The sequence below is a fragment of the Anolis sagrei genome, chromosome 8 (genome assembly GCF_037176765.1).
Source record: "Anolis sagrei isolate rAnoSag1 chromosome 8, rAnoSag1.mat, whole genome shotgun sequence".
NCBI classification, from domain to species: domain Eukaryota; kingdom Metazoa; phylum Chordata; class Lepidosauria; order Squamata; family Dactyloidae; genus Anolis; species Anolis sagrei.
The window spans coordinates 36,228,173-36,246,216 of record NC_090028.1 but is presented as its reverse complement, the minus strand read 5'-3'; the positions used below and the strand labels follow the sequence as shown (position 1 = coordinate 36,246,216).

The following is an 18,044-nucleotide window of genomic DNA, read 5'->3' as shown; positions in this document are numbered from 1 at the left end:
GCTTTACCCAGAAGGATTTGCATGATCATGCAACATACCTGTATGTGATCAGATTTTTCTCCCATTTTGGTTTTCTTGGGAAGAAATTGTAGTTGGCTACATCTGGATTGCCGCAACGAGGCTTCCTCATGGTTTCTACAGTGTTTTGATCCAGTTCTCCAGTCTGAGGAAGCCCGAAGAATTTCTGCATTTTCTTCAAAGTATCTTTCAGCACGAAGAGATTGCAGCTGTCTTGGGGGCACCCATAGTACTTGTTGAGGTATTGCTTTTACAAAGAAAAAAACAAAATAGATACAAGTGAACAGGATTTTTTTTTCAGTCTGAAAAGAGCACTTGATCACATAGGCTGGATTTACACTGCCATGTCAGTGTAGATCCAGCCCTAGGATGAGTGTGGAAATTACAACATAATCAGAATGGTGATGATGGCAAATCCTAGAGTTGGAAGAGACCTCATGGGCCATCCAGTCCAGCCCCATTCTACCAAGAAGCAATAAAATTGCATTCAAAGCACCCCTGACAGATGGCCATCCAGCCTCTATTTAAAAGCTTCCAAAGAAGGAGTCTCTACCACATTCACAAATGACCAGCCACCACCAGAAGGGACAGAGAGTTTCACCTATGCTGATGATCATGCCATTACCACTCAAGCAGAGAGCTTTGAGATGGTTGAACAGAAGCTCTCTGAAGCTCTAGGTGCCCTTACCAGCTACTACAGGGAAAACTGGCTGATCCCTAATCCATCTAAAACACAGACATGTGCCTTTCACCTTAAGAACAGACAAGCATCCCGAGCTCTGAGGATTACCTGGGAAGGAATCCCACTGGAGCATTGCAGCACATCCAAATACCTGGGAGTCACTCTGGACCGTGCTCTGACCTACAAGAAGCACTGCCTGAATATCAAGCAAAATGTGGGTGCTAGAAACAATATCATATGAAAGCTGACTGGCACAACCTGGGGATCACAACCAGACACAGTGAAGACATCTGCCCTTGCGCTATGCTACTCTGCTGCTGAGTATGCATGCCCGGTGTGGAACACATCTCACCATACTAAAACAGTGGATGTGAACAAAATCTGGCTACCAGTATTAAAAAATTCTAAAATTAAAACAGCAGAGAGAAAAACAGGCAGGGACATCTAAGCACCTTTCATTAAGAGTTTGCTCCAGGCACAGTCAGCCCATTGTATGCTAATCAAGGTGGTCAGTTGAAAAGATTCACACCTAGCCCAACTTACAAAAGCCTTTTGTCTCACCCTGGTCAGTCCACAGATATATAAACCCCTTTTTTCCCAGCTCCAGCAGACCTCTGAGGAAGCCTGCCATAGATGCAGGCGAAACGTCAGGAGAAATGCCTCTAGAACATGGCCATATAGCCCGAAAAAACCCACAAGAACTGAGTGGATGTGGCTCTTAATGAGACATGCCGCATTATCACGGGGTGTCTGCACCCTACACCACTGGAGAAACTACACTGTTTAGCCGGTATTGCACCACCTGACATCCGCCAGGAAGTAGCAGCCAATAGTGAAAGGACCAAGGCAGCGACATCTCCGGACCACCCCCTGTTTGGGTATCAGTCAGCACGTCAATGACTTAAATCAAGAAATAGTTTTCTAAGATCTACAGAGACACTCGCTGGAACACCTCAGCAAGCAAGAGTCCAAAAGTGGCAGGCTCAAACCCAGATGCTCAACCAATGGCTGATACCAAAGGAGAGACTCTCTCCTGGGCACACAGAAAACTGGGCGGCTTGGAAGGTGCTGAACAGACTGCGCTCTGGCACCACAAGATGCAGAGCCAACCTTAAGAAATGGGGCCACAAAGTGGAATCCACGACATGCGAGTGTGGAGAAGAGCAAACCACTGACCACCTGCTGCAATGCAACCTGAGCCCTGCCACATGCACAATGGAGGACCTTCTTATGGTGACACCAGAGGCACTCCAAGTGGCCAGATACTGGTCAAAGGACATTTAATCAACTACCAAGCTTGCAAAGTTTGTGCTTTGTTTGTTTGTTTGTTTGTTTGTTAAAAAATGCAATACAACTGTTTGGTTTGCTCCTGACATGATAAATAAATAGAATATGAAATCATAGCACTATGACTCTACTTCAGCTTCCATGACTGCATCCCAGTCTTGGGGTTTGCAATATTGTGAGACACTAAAAATCTCTGATGGAAAACTCTAGATATCCCTCCTTAAACTGTCAGTCCATGTGTCCCATTGAATGGAACCATGGCAATTAAAGAGAGACCATACTGCTATAATTACATGGTGTGAAAGAGCCTTGGGACATCTCAGTTTTTGAAGGAATGGGGTGTGCCTAAATGTGTTATGCACAGCTGTTTCTTCAAAAAGAGGTTTTCAACAATGATGACCCACAGACAAAAATAATCGCAGCCGCCAACCCAGTCTGCCTGTACATCTGTTTATAATTAATGGTAAATCCAGCCATGTGATGATCGGAGCCACAAGTTTCCTATGTTGCATAGTCAAGACTGTCAGTATGCTCCCATTCTTTTGTCGTTTGAGTGGATGTTGACATTTAGAAGTTACTCGGTTGGGCAACGTACAGTTTGCTCTGGAAGTGGAAATGACACATTGGTCTAAAACAGGGATGGGAATTATACAACCTTCCAGATGTTGGACTCCAAATCCAGCATTCCTTACACTGTATTGTCAAAGGCTTTCATAGCCGGAATCACTGGGTTGTTGTAGGTTTTTTGGGTTGTATGGCCATGTTCTAGAACAGTGGTTCTCAACCTGTGGGTCCTCAGATGTTTTGGCCTTCAACTCCCAGAAATCCTAACAGCTGATAAACTAGCTGGGATTTCTGGGAGTTGTAGGCCAAAACACCTGGGGACCCACAGGTTAAGAACCATTGCTCTAGAAGCATTCTCTCCTGATGTTTTGCCTGCATCTATGGCAAGCATCCTCAGAGATTGTGAGGTTTGTTGGAAACTAGGAAAAGGGGATTTATATATCTGTGGAAGGTCCAGGGTAGGAGAAAGAATTCTTGTCTGTTGGAGCTAGGTGTGAACGTCTCAGTTGGCCACCTTGATTAGCATCTGATGGTCTTGCAGTTTTGAGGTGTGACTTGTTACTGCCTGGGAAATTTCCTTGTTGAGAGGTGACCAGCTGTTCCTGATTGTTTCCTGGCTGGAGTTCTCCTGTGTTTGAATGTTGTTCTTTATTTATCGTTATAATTTTAGAGTGTTTTTAGTACTGGTAGCCAGATTTTGTTCATTTTCATTGTTTCTTCCTTTTGGTGAAAATTGTCAACATGCTTATGGATTTCAATGGCTTCTCTGTGTGTGACATGGTAGTTGTTAGAGTGGTCCAGCATTTCTGTGTTCTCAAGTCAAGGAACATAAAAGGCACTGCAGACTAAGTCAACTGGAGAAGTCAGCCATAGTAGAGCATCTGATGAACCAACCTGGACACAGCATTGGAGAACACGGAAATGCTGGACCACTTTCACAACCAGAATGCGAGGCTGGAGGAAAGCTCACTCTAGTGAGTCCCTTCAAAGCATGGGGGTCCTGTGTGGGAGGTTTCGCCCAGTTTTATCATTGGTAGGGATCTGAATGCTCTTTGATTGTAGGTGAACTATCAATCCCAGACAAGAGTTCTTTCTCCCACCCTGGACATTCCACAGGTATATAAACCCAATTTTCCAGCTTTCAACCTCTTAGGATGCCTGCCACAGATGCAGGCAAAATGTCAGGAGAGAATGCTTCTGAAACATTTCCATACAGCCCGAAAAACCTACAACAACCCAAACCACCAGGATTCACATTTGAGCATATTGAGTATTCCTGCCAAGTTTGGTCCATGGGAGTTCTGTGTGCCAAGTTTGGTTCAATTCCATCATTGGTGGGGTTCAGAATGCTCTTTGATTGTAGTGAACTATAAATCTCAGCAACTACAACTCCCAAATGTCAAGGTCTATTTTCCCCAAACACCATCAGTGTTCGCATTTGGGCATATTGAGTATTCGTGCCAAGGTTGGTCAAGATTTGAGTCCACAGTGCTGGTTGGATGTAGGTTAACTACAACTCCAAAACTCAAGATCAATGCTCACCAAACCCTTCCAGTATTTTCTGTTGGTCATGGGAATTCTGTGTGCCAGGTTTAATTCAATTCCATTGTTGGTAGAGTTCAGAATGCTCTTTCATTGTAGGTTAACTATAAATCCTAGCAACTGCAACTCCCAAATGAGAAAAATCAATCTCCCTAACCCCACCAATCTGATGGCATGTAGACACGTGCATTGTAAGCCTCAGCAAAAGTTACCTCTGAGGAACCAAACACAGGGTGCTTGTGTTGTGTTGCAATGCTATGAGAGAAGCCCCTACTGAGCACAAGGGGAGTCTTCTTCAGAGGAAACATTCCTAAGATTGCACTGGACAAGCTAGTATTCTTTTCTATAAGCTCATTTGTAAAACCGAAGATGAAACATACATTTTAATGTAGCACTATAATTTTAAAACATTACATTTTTAGATACCATATATCTTTCCAGTTTTGCTTACAGAACACAGATCTGGAATAGTTTTGAGGGACAGCTTACTGCGTCAAACAGACCTGGGTTCAGACTAGTCATGACTCTTCCTGAAAAATGAAGCCAATTCAAACTGTAAATAGTCCTTTAGGCTAGACTTAAGTGACATCTCATAAATTACCAAAAGATAAGCTGGGGAATGGCTTCAGCTGCACTAATGATAAGACTTTGTGTCAAGGAGATGGAATCAAGCAAATAAATAAACAAACAAGAAGAACCCTTATTGTGAACAGAAACGTTTTATGCTCAATAACAGGGTCTTTCTGTTAAGCCCCCTGACATTTCAATATGTTGATTGTGGCCACAGCTACAGTCTGACCATTTCCTACCCCCCCAAAATGTACTCTTTTCATTCTTCAAAAGTTTAAACAAGCAGAAATGGATCTTGCATTGGCAAACTGATCAGATTACTTTCCATTTCTTGTCCCCAAACCAGTAATTTTGCACTTCCAAAGTGATGGTTACGGCTTCAGACTGAGTCAACAGGACAGAAGACAATGTTTCTTCTGCAGGACATAAGGGATATCATTAAATCAAACTTACCAAGGCCAGTTCTTTGTCTGTTTTGGGAGAAACATCCCCTGGAAACTTAATGATGGGCGATGGTATCAGTTCTCGGCCTGCTACGTCTTCTGAAAGCCTAAACGTCGGCGGTGGAGGAGCTGACGTCGGGTGGAAGATGGAGAGTTGGAGCAAAAGGACTTTGCAAATGCACCCAACAAAGTTGAAGGAAAGATGGATCTCCATTCTGTTGAAAATCCTATTTGTTTCTTGTGTCCTTTCTTTTTCTCCTGGGAATTGCTTTCCCACTTTGTCAGTGACTCGAGTTGTTGTAAAGTCCCATCCGTTGCTTATCAGCAGTACATCTTCTCCTTCTGCAGGGCTCTCTGCTTTTGCTTGCTCCAGCAATTCCTTTGTATGTTTTAAAATATCCAGATGCCCAGCCTCCCAAACCACGGAGAGGAAGTCTGAAAAACCAGTGGAAACATGAAGGAGGGGGAAGAGGGCAGTTGCCAGATGTGTGTTTTGCTGGAATTTTAAGGTAGTAACAGGCAGATCACGGGTTTAATACATGCATTTACATCAGCACATAAAAAGAAAGATGGGGAGAAACCGCAGGAAGTGTTTCTTTACGAGATGACAACTAGACAAATAATTTCCTCTGGGTAAATTGCTATGAAAACAGAACTTTTACAACTGTCTCTTGCTAGATTTAGCAATGTTTTTGGAACTAAAGGACTGTCTGGATCTATGGACATTCAATATAAAGTTCCTTGGATTGTGACTGTGATTCAAGTGGACTAAATCTACTCTGATGATGAGCTATATAATATTTTTTATCTTCCTCAACATGAAGCTGGATAGAGCCACCAATAATGTCCATGCTGTCCTTAAATTCTTGAAGGCCTTGTGATGGAATGTAAGAGAAGGGATAGACTGCTCACTTGATCTTTTGCCATAGCTGGATATGAGGCTTGTGTGTTGGATCTGTAACTGGTTAAGCGGATGAACCCAGAGGGTGCTCACTGATTTTTCCTCTTCATCCTGGAAAGAAGTGACGAGTGGAGTGCCAGAAGTAGGGTTCCGTCCTGGGCCCGATCCTGTTCAACATCTTCATTAATGACTTAGATCAGGGGTCCTCAAACTAAGGCCCGAGGGTTGAATACGGCCTTCCAAGGTCCTTTATCCGGCCCTCACTCGTCTGAAACCACTTGAAAGCACACAACAACAACAACAACAACAACAACAACAACAACAACAACAACAATTCTGGGTTGTAGTAGGTTTTTCCGGGCTATATAGCCATGTTCTGGAGGCAATTTTTCTCCTGACGTTTCGCCTGCATCTATGGCAAGCATCCTCAGAGGTAGTGAGGTCTGTTGGAAGTAGGAAAAATGGGTTTATATATCTGTGGAATGACCAGGGTGAGACAAAGGACTTTTGTCTGCTGGGGCTAGCTGTGAATGTTTCAGCTGATCACCTTGATTAGCATTCAATGGCTTGGAAATGTTTGTTTGTTTGTTTGTTTGTTTCCCCTCTGTTGTTTTGCTGTTGTAATTTTTGAGTTTTTTTAATACTGGTAGCCATGGAAATCCACAAGCATGTGGACAATTTCAACAGAAAGGAAGAAACCATGAAAATGAATAAAATCTGGCTACCAGTATTAAAGGACTCAAAAATCACAACAGCAAAACAACAGAGGGGTTGCCTTTGAAGACGGCCCGGAAACTCCGATTAGTCCAACGTACGGCAGCTATGATACTAACAGGAGCGGAGCGCAGGGAGCATACAACTCCTCTGCTGCACCAGCTCCACTGGCTGCCGATTTGCTACCGGGCTCAATTCAAAGTGCTGGCGTTGGCCTTTAAAGCCCTAAACGGTTCTGGTCCAACCTACCTATCCGAACGTATCTCGGCCTATCAGCCCACCAGGACCCTAAGATCTTTTGGGGAGGCCCTGCTCTCTATCCCGCCTGCTTCACAGGTGCGGCTGGCGGGGACGAGAGACGGGGCCTTTTCTGTGGTGGCCCCTTGGCTATGGAACGCCCTTCCCATGGAGGTAAGATCAGCCCCCTCGCTGATGGTGTTCCGTAGAAGATGTTCGAACCTGGATGTTCGAACAGGCATTTGGCTAATTTGGTGCAATGAATGTAATGATTAAAGGATTGGTAATATGGATGACGAAACTGGATCACGATTTTAGTCAGGAGATGCATTGGACTGGTATTGATGTGTGAATTGTATTATGTTTTTATGATTTTAGATTGTATACTGTTGATTGTTGTATTTTGTTGTAAACCGCGTTGAGCCGCCGGCTAGGCTGAGAAACAGCGGTATACAAGTATAGCAAATAAATAAATAAATAAATAAAACAGGCACATAAAATCACTCTCAACAAGGGATTCCCCCCAGGCACTTCCAAGCCATTGAATAATCTGGCAGATGAATAATAAGGGACTGTGATGATGGATAGGAACTGGACAAGGTGGAACGAAATATGAACTCTGAGTGGCGAACACTGTGTCTGAGATTGGCTATTGATTGTGTGATATATTGTTGTTTTAATTGTTTTTAATTATTGACCATTTAATTGCTGGTTTTATATGTTATTGTATTTGTGCAGGCACCAAGATGTGCCTTTTTGTAAGCCGCCCTGAATCCCCCCTCGGGGGTTGAGAAGGGCGGGGTAGAAGTATACGAAACAAATAAATAAATAAATAAATAATGCTAATCAAGGTGATCAGCTGAAACATTCACAGCTAGCCCCAGCAGACAAAAGTCCTTTGTCTCACCCTGGTCATTCCACAGATATATAAACCCATTTTTCCTACTTCCAACAGACCTCACTACCTCTGAGGATGCTTGCCATAAATGTAGGCGAAACGTCAGGAGAAAAATTGCCTCCAGAACATGGCCATATAGCCCGGAAAAACCTACAACAACCCAGTGATTCTGACCATGAAAGTCTTCGACAATACAATAACAATTCTATCTCATCAGCCAAAAGCAAGCCCACACTTCCCACTGAAATGCTAATGAATTTATATTTGTTAAAATTGTTCTTTATTTTATTGTTTTTAAGTGTTTTTTGCTCTACAAATAAGATATGTGTAGTGTGCATAAGAATTCATTCATGCTTTTTTTCAAATTATAATCTGTCCCTCCAACAGTTTGCGGGACTGTGTCCTGGCCCTCCGTTTAAAAAGTTTGAGGACCCCTGCTTTAAAGTGATTGGAAAGTCATTCATGACACAACTTTAACAGCAATAACAACTCATCAGGTCTGGACAAATATGGACAATTGGAATCTATATTGCAATGGTATCGGAAGCATAAACATGTTTATTAATTCTTCAGTCCACTTCCTGACAGTCATCCCATGAAAGGGTTGGCGGAGTATTTATTTTATTTATCATGTCAGGGGCAGACCAGACAGTTGTGTCGCATTTTTAAACAAACAAACAAACCACAAAGTTTGCAAGCTTGGTAGTTGATTAAATGTCCTTTGACCAGTAGCTGGCCACTTGGAGTGTCTCTGGTGTTGCTGCAAGAAGGTCCTTGCTGCTTCATTATTGTGCATTGTGCATGGCGGAGTGACCCATTTCCAAAGAGGCGCTCCATGTAGTCTTGGGTTGTTCCCTATTGCACTTCAGTCTTCAGCCACAGGAGATGTGCTTTCTTGAACAATTGGAAGAGCCATGCCATGCATGTCAGAATAATAGTTCTGCATGCCTTGCTCTAGCCGCCGTCCCGCCGTGTGTCAATAGGCTCTCTGCATATCCCACTTGTCATTATAATGTTAGCACAAAGACACCAAGGGGACCTTAATTAATGACTTTGAAGATCTGCTCTTTTATAATTCATGACAGGGCTTTAATTAAAATCAAATGGAGAGTGCTTGAAATAGCAAAGGATTTAAGAGTGTTCTGTCTAAGATGGGAAAACCAATTCCCTCTGACCAATGGTGCTACGGGCAGCATGCAAATTATTCTTCATTAGAGCTGACGAGGAATGCCGGCGATTGCTTCTTCCTCTTGCAAACAAGTCCCTGTTGCCTTGGTCTCTGTGGGTGTGAAAAAGTCTGAAAGACACTTCTTCATCACTGTCTATTCTCTTCCAAGGGTTCACCAACAGGTGAAGGAACCAATCAAAGATAGATCGGCACATACTTTAATGTTTGCGTTATTAATTGAGTTTACATAATGGGTATATGAAAGATATCCAAACAAAAAAATCTTTTTCGTAGGGGTGTTATAGGTTTTTTGGGCTATATGGCCATGTTCTTTAGCCTGAAGAAGAGAAGGATGAGAGGAGACATGATAGCCATGTATAAATATGTGAGAGGAAGCCACAGGGAGGAGGGAGCAAGCTTGTTTACTGCTTCTTTGGAGACTAGGATGCGGAACAATGGCTTCAAACTACAAGAAAGGAGATTCCATCTGAACATGAGGAAGAACTTCCTGACTGTGAGAGCCGTTCAGCAGTGGAACTCTCTGCCCTGGAGTGGGGTGGAAGCTCCTTCTTTGGAAGCTTTTAAACAGAGGCTGGATGGCCATCTGTCAAGGGTGATTTGAATGCAATATTCCTGCTTCTTGGCTGGATGGCCCATGAGGTCTCTTCCAACTCTTTGATTCTATGATTCTAGAAGCATTCTCTCCTGACATTTTGCCTGCATCTATGGCAAGCATCCTCAGAGGTTGTAAAGTCCTCACAGATGCAGGTGAAACGTCAGGAGAGAATGCTTCTAGAACATGGCCATATAGCCTGAAAAATCTAGAACAACCCAGTGATTCCAGCCATGAAAGTCAATACATCTTTTTGGTATTTTGCTTTTTTGGCCTGTTCCTGGGATTATTTGGGGGCACTCATTCAGAATATTGCATTAGATAGGCCACATCAACTCGTTTTTTAAGATATGGTTATCCTGATTTTCTATGGGCAAGCAGATTAAGACTGGTATATGACATATGTTCTGTATCTCAAAAATGAGCTGATAAGGAAAAACTGGTGCTATATTTGGAATCAGCAGGCCAAATACATCCAGAAACAGGTCTTAATACTGGAGGCACCAAAATGTGTGTTGGCCAATTCTCTCACACCAGAAGTAATTTGCAGTTTCTCAAGTTGCTTCTGACCCAAAAAACCCCCCTATACATATCAAAATACAGACGACATTAGAAGAGAATAACTGGGACTTAGAGAAAAAATATATAATGCAATAGAAATATAGCATTCTGAGGCAAAACATGAGACAAAGCCTTCAGGAATCCCAGGTAATTCTCATTGGGCAATCATTCTCAGGCCGGCATAGAATTCTTGGACTTTCCCGAAAAAGTTGGCCTCTTGTAAGAACAAGGCTAAGCCTTGGGGCTTCATTATTAAGGCATTTCCTTTGATTTTGAAGGTTTGACAGCTGACCTAAACCATTTGTGACTCAGCTTTGGGAAACACAACCGAGAATCTTGTAAAACACATGGATTTTCCCCAGTTCTTCTAGGGTTGGTGTTACCTGGTGTGGTTAAGTCACGGCATCACAACCACATACCCTTTTCTATACTGCAATATGAGAGTTAAAATACTTGACAATTTGACAAAATTAGTACCTTTTTTTAAAAAAAATGCCATTGATACAGTAGAGGTATGTTGGGCTGATAACAAATGTGTTTGTGGTTAAATCTAACTTCATAAAAATTGTATTGTCGAAGGCTTTCATGGCCGGAATCACTCAGTTCTTGTGGGTTTTTTCGGGCTATATGGCCATGTCCTAGAGGCATTTCTCCTGACGTTTCGACTGCATCTATGGCAAGCATCCTCAGAGGTGAGGTCCTCACCTCTGAGGATGCTTGCCATAGATGCAGGCGAAACGTCAGGAGAAATGCCTCTAGAACATGGCCATATAGCCCGAAAAAACCCCACAAGAACTTCATAAAAATTAATACATTTCTGTGCAAACATGGCACAAAATTGTGTAGACAAGTCATATGTGTCACCTGGTATGGTTCACCCCCTTGTGCAGTGGTTCTCACCCTCCATAATGCCATGACCACTTAATACAGTTCCTCGTGTTGTAGTGACCCCCAACCATCAAATTATTTTCGTTGCTACTTCACAACTGTAATTTTGCTACTGTTATGAATTGTAATGTAAACTTCTGATATGCAGGATGTATTTTCATTCACTGGACCAAATTTGGCACAAATACCCAATATATCCCAAAATACTGGTGGGGTTGGGGAGGTGGATTTGATTTTCTCATTTGGGAGTTGTAGTTGCTGAGATTGATGGTTAACCTACAATCAAAGAGCATTCTGAACTCCACTAGCAATGGAATTGAACTAAACCTGGCACACAGAACTCCCATGACCAACAGAAAATACTGGAAGGGTTTGGTGGGTATTGAACTTGAGTTTTGGAGTTGTAGTTCACCAGAGGTCCCAGTGGTGCAGTGGGTTAAACCGCTGAGCTGCTGAGCTTGGTGATCGAAAGGTCACAAGTTTAAATCTGGGGAGCAGCGTGAGCTTCTGTTGACAGCCCCAGCTTCTGCCAACCTAGCAGTTCAAAAACATGCATGAATCAATAGGCACTGCTCCAGCGGGAAGGTAACAGCGCTCCATGTAGTCATGCCGGCCACATGACTTTGGAGGTGTCTACGGACAACACCGGCTCTTTGGTCTAGAAATGGAGATGAGCACCAACCCCAAGAGTCAGACACAACTAGACCTTGAGTTTTGGACTTTTGGAGTTGTAGTTCACCTACATCCAGATAGACCTGTGGACTCAAACAATGATGGATCTGGACCAAAGTTAGCATGAATACTTAATATGCCCAAATGTAAACACTGGTGGAGTTTGGGAAAAATAGACTTTGACAATAGGGAGTTGAAGTTGCTTGGAATCACCTGCAATCAAAGAGCATTCTGAACCCACTAACGATAGAATTGGGCCAAACTTCCCACACAGAACTCTCATGCCTTGAAGGGACTTGCTAGCATGAGCCTCCCTCCAATCCTGCATGCTCTCCCTTGCCTGAACATGCACATCACACCGCCATGAGTTGAGCACACCTGCTCTCCCCTCCCCATTTGGAATTGCAGAAACAGCCCTGCCCTTGCCTGAGAGCTTTTGCTGGGAGGATTTGCCATCTGTTTCCAAAAAGGAAGAGAAGGACAGGTGGAGACATCTTCAGCCTTCTCTGCCAAAGGGGTTCCTAAGACCATCAGAAATATGTGTTTTCTGATGGTCTTTGGCGACCTCTCTGAAACCCCCTCACAACTCCCCGAGGAGTTCCGACCCCAGGTTGAGAAACACTGAACTACAAGGAATATGACTGTTATTTTAAAAATTAATACATTTCTGTGCAAACATGGCACAAAATTGTGTAGACAAGTCATATGTGTCACCTGGTATGGTTCACCCCTTACTAGTTCACCAAGACTCTAAGATGGCCACAGAATCTGATCTGGCCACAGTGGTCCTTGCTCTTGTTACATCCCAAATAGATTACTGCAACGTGCTCTACGTCGGGTTGCCTTTGAAAACTGTTCGGAAACTCCAACTAGTCCAATGGGTGGTAGCTAGACTACTCAGTGGAGTGTCATACAGGGAGCGTACAACCCCACTGCTATGTCAACTTCACTGGCTGCCGATCCAGGTCTGAGCACAATTCAAAGTGTTGGTCTTGACCTATAAAACCCTATATGGTTCCGGCCCAGTGTACATGTCCGAACGCATCTCCTTCTACGTCCCACCTAGGAGTTTAAGATCTTCTGGGAAGGCCCCACCTTTATCACAAATGCGCTTTATCACAAATGCGCTTCTGGGTGATGGTCCTCCTCCTGTGGAACTCGATCCCTGGGGAAATTAGGTTATCATCTTCCCTCCTCTGCTTCAGAAAGAAGTTGAAAATGTGGATGTGGGACCAGGTCTTTGGGTAATTATGCTGACAATGACAATGATGACAATTGCTATAGTAATGGACTATGGACAAGCTTGATGGAAACTCTGACCACAGAATTCAGCTACATAAGGCCAGAAGGCTATTATATTGAACCATATGTTTAATCGAATTGACTTAATGTTTTAACTCTATGTAATTATTGGTTTTTCTTATGTATTTTATTATGTTTATATTGAGGCATCGAATTGTTGCCGGCTGCAAGCTACACCTCCCCGGTGGTTGAGAAGGGCAGGGTACAAATATCAGAAATAAATAAATAAATGCCCATATCTAATTTCCCATGTTACCAGCATTTGGTGACTCCTCAGCTTTTGCACAAGGAGTTGAACCTATTCTAAAAGTTTATTTCTCCTGAAGCTGACTTACTGGCAGACAGCTTTCAATGAAACTATGCTCATATTTGAGGTCACACCCCTTTTGCCTTTGGCCCATCCTTGACTGGAATAAAGCCTTTGATAGCTTTCCTGAATTTGGCCTTTGGGCTCAAAGTGATTTGAAATCTTTTATTGTGATCAGACCTGGGCAAAGTGTAGCTTTCGAGTCAGGTGTATTCCCTTAGGTCCTTCTGACTCCACACATTATCCCATTGCTGCTATCATACTATGAAATGCGAATACATTTTTAGAAATCTACAGATTGATGTGGCGTCCAGATGGAATGGACTTGTGAGTTGAACTCATAACTGTCTCTGTGTCTCTCCTATGATACTGACATCTTAACTGGTAAGAGGATAACTCGTCCATCTCATCTTTTATGGAGTACACCGAGTTAGGTTTTTAAATTTTTAATTCCAATGTGTCTTATTAAACACAAAGAACCGGAGAACCACAAAACCAAAGCTGCCGTTATGATATGCATGGAAAGCTATCCTCTCATTTCTAATCTTCGTCATTCATTAATGATGCACAGAGCTTTGTCATTTGTCGCTCTGACTCTTTTTGACTTCACTTTATTGCTTATGAGTTATGACATGGAAAATGGCAATTGGAAAACGGTGTCTGGTCCAGATTGATATTATAAATCGGAAATAGACTGGCTGAAAGCGAGGAATGCTAATTTGGTTTATCAATTTGATTAATTGATTAAGAACCTATGGGTTCATTCATCAGCAACTCTCAATAACTTAGGTGGCAGATATTTGAATTCTGGAGATGGCAACATCTTGGAAGAGTCATTGGTTGCTAGTCTGCCTACTGACACAGAACATGGGACACTTCTATCAAAGTTCCATAATAATAATAATAATAATAATAATAATAATAATAATAATGGCCTGAAGGAGACAGAAGGCCTGGAATGACCCAAAATGCAGACTGTGCAAGGAAGCTGATGAAACCATGGACCATATCCTCAGCTGTTGCAAGACAATTGCACAGACGGACTACAAACAAAGGCACAACTCTGTGGCCCAGATGATTCACTGGAACTTATGTCACAAGTACCACCTGCTAGGAGTAAAGAATTGGTGGGATCATAAACCTGCAAAGATAGTGGAAAATGAAGACGCAAAAATACTGTGGGACTTTCAAATCCAGACTGACAAAGTTTTAGAACACAATACATCAGACATCACGATTGTGGAAAAGAAAAAAGTCTGGATTATTGATGTCGCCATAACAGGTGACAGTCGCATTGAGGAAAAACAACAGGAAAAACTCAGCTGTTATCAGGACCTCAACATCAAATTGCAAAGACTCCGGCATAAACCAGTACAGGTGGTTCCAGTGGTCATTGGCACACTGGGTGCTGTGCCAAAACATCTGAGCTGGCATTTGGAAACCATAAACATTGACAAAATCATGATCTGTCAACTGCAAAAGGCCACCTTACTTGGATCTGCACACATCATTCGAAAATACATCACACAGTCCTAGACGCTTGGGAAGTGTTCGACTTGTGATATTGTGGTGCGAAATCCAGCATACAGATTTTGTTTGCTGTGACATACTGTGTTTTTGTGTCAGTAAAATAATAATGATAATAATAATTCAAGTTGGAGGTAATGGCACTCCATTTGCTCACATTTGCATGTTTTTGAACTTCTAGGTTGGCAGAAGCTGGGGCTAACAATGGGAGCTCACTCCATCCTGTGGATTCGAACTGCCGACTTTCTGGTCAGGAAATTCTACAGATTAGTGATTGAACCTGGGAAGGTGAGAAGGCAAAAACCAATGCTATGCCACTTTTCTCCCTTTGCCAGAACAGAATGTCCTAGGCCAGATGGAGCTGTCTGTCTGTTTTCTTATCTTTGTGTCCCTTTAGTTGTGGACTCATTTGCCCTGAGCTGGAGAGGGCTTATGGAGTTAAGCAAAACCAACCACTTTTGTGCATTGGTTCTTAGTCACCTTCTAGGAATGTGCAGCAGAAATGTGGCAGGCATTCAAATGGGAAATCCAGGGCTGATGGAAACTTTGCAGAGGGGAAGCAAGCAAACCTTCCTCCTCCTTTCTTTTCATATTATACACAATCATAGAAAACCCTGTGACATCCAGTCCTTATGAAAGCAAAGCACGCAAACAAGCAAACAAAACACCATCAATGCACAAAAGAAATGTGTCAGAAGGTTTGCAGGAATCCAACTGTTTGCAGAAATACTTTAGGAAAAACAAATGCTACATGGTGATTTCTGATTTCCCTAAACCAGTGTTTCTCAACCTTCCTAATGCCACAACCCCTTAATACAATGTTGTGGTGACCCCCAACCATAAAATTATTTTCGTTGCTACTTCATAATTGTAATTTTGCTACGTATCATCATGTAAATATCTGATATGCAGGATGTATTTTCATTCACTGGACCAAATTTGGCAGAAATACCGGATACACACAAATTTGAGTACTGGTGGGGTTGATTTTGTCATTTGGGAGTTGTAGTTGCTGTGATTTATAGTTTACCTACAATCAAAGAGCATTCTGAACTCCACCAATGATAGAATTGCACCAAACCTGGCACACAGAACTCCCATGACCGACAGAAAATACTGGAAGGATTTGGTGGGCACTGACCTTGAGTTTTTAAGTTGTAGTTCACCTACGTCCAGAGAGCACTGTGGATTCAAACAATGATGGGTCTGGACCAAACTTGGCACGAATACTCAGTATGTCCAAATGTGAACACTTTGGACTTTGGGGAAAATAGATCTTGGCATTTGGACAGTCGTTGTTGGGATTTATAGTTCACCTACAATCAAAGAGCATTCAGAACTTCACCAACGAGTTGTAGTTCACCCACATTCAGAGAGCACTGTGGATTCAAATAATGATGGTTCTGGACCAAACTTGGCATGGATACTCAGTATGTGCTAATATGAACACTAGTGAAAGTAGATCTTGACATTTTGGAGTTGAGGTTGCTGGGATTTATAGTTCACTTACTATCAGAGAGCATACTGAAACCCACAGATGATAGAATAGGGCCAAACTTCCCACACAGAACAACAGAAAATACTGTGTTTTCTGATGGTCTTTGGGGCCCCCTTCTGACACCCCCTTGTGACCCCCCCCAGGGGTCCCGACCTCAGGTTGAGAAACGCTGTCCTAAACAGATCTGAGAATACTGAATGGTCATGAAATGCCAACAGACATTATGGAAGTTAGTAAGAATCTATGGGCAGTAAACAATGGAATGGACCGTTTAGGAAGAGGGTATGTTTGACTGTTTAGCAATCTGTAAGAATGACCCAAAACTAGATTTTGGGCAAATTACTTCTTGAAGGCTTCAATTTCCACAGTCCTCCACTTAGTATGGCAAATTCTGGGAGTTATGGCACAAAAATGCCCAGGTTCTGATCAGAAGCAATCCATATGCTTCTTTAATGTGTTCTTGAAAACCCCTTTCTATGTGAAAAAAAATATTTGAACACAAACATTATAATATCCTGCATTAAAAAAGACATTTTCTTTGCAGAAAGTGATGTAATTGGAGATGTTTTTCTGCATAAAATTAATCCTTAGTTGATTTCCCTAGAAAACAGTGGTTTCCCTGCAGGAGTTGAGGTATTATTCTCCAAGCAGAAAATACTGTTTGCTATGTAGTCTCCAGTCAGAATAGACTGCTGTAATGAACTCTACATGGGGCTGCCTTTGATGATTGTTTGGAAACTGCAGCTAGTGCAAAGGTCAGCTTCCAGATTACTAACTGGAGCTAACTACAGGTAACATACCACGGCCCTGCTGAAGCAGCTTCACTGACTTCCGACAAGTTTCCGGGCTCAAACATAGAAGACTGCATTACAGACTGTGTTCTGTCATGCGCTGGGCCTGAAACAGCTGTACTTTTCTATAGGACGTATACTTTAAGCCCAGCGGGAAGCCAGAGGCACCTCAAAGAGAGGTTCTCAGGGATTTTTCTGAAGTGATGGTCTTTAGAGTCTGTATTTATTATGGAACAAACAACAAATCTTCAATGGTTCAAACAACACTTCAAGGCTTTCTTAGTCTAGTCCTCAATGGGCTGGTACCTGACTTTGATTAACTGAACCTTCTCTGTAAGAAACCTCTCCCAGGCTGTTTACTATCTAAGCCTCATTGGTGTGGGTCCTCTACCGATTCCAAATGCGTCTGGGTATCGAGTAGACCTACCAGCCGAGGCTTGAAGATATTTCAGCTGGAGTTCCGTGGATCTGTAGTGCTGTCCTCCCTCAGAGAATTCTTTGAGAACTTCAGGGCTGTTTTCCCTCTGTTTGTTGTGAGGCTGCGAGCTCTCAACCAAAGCCTTGGGACCTTTTCCCTGGAATTTCTGTTTCTGTTTCCCTGGATGCTCTTGAGAAAAGAAGCTTTTCTACGGGACGAGCTGGTATACGTCCTATAGTTTAGCTTCCTTGTGTGAGACTGCGCAAAAATGGCCCCTTTCCTTCCCAGAGCCCTGAACAAGGGGTGGAACCAAAGCTTAATTATGATGGAAAGGTGGCCTGCCCTATGACTGCAAACAGATAACAGAAAGAAAAAACGTTGGAACTCGTGGTACAGCCATACCAGCACAGACTGAAACATCAATCAGGAAAGGCACAACTGTC

General features: G+C 42.8%; 1 protein-coding gene across 1 annotated transcript in view; it reads right to left on the bottom strand.

Annotated features, from left to right (window-relative positions):
• MMP2 (matrix metallopeptidase 2) overlaps positions 1-5,544 on the bottom strand; it is a 46,164-nt gene extending 40,620 nt beyond the window's left edge. Inside the window, exons 1-2 of the mRNA XM_060787884.2 lie at positions 5,117-5,544; positions 39-265 (exon numbers count right to left, since the gene is read on the bottom strand). Coding sequence (XP_060643867.2) covers positions 39-265; positions 5,117-5,320 — 431 coding nt within the window. The 5' untranslated portion in view covers positions 5,321-5,544. The remainder of the gene's footprint in view (positions 1-38; positions 266-5,116) is intronic.
• Positions 5,545-18,044: the final 12,500 nt, after the last annotated feature.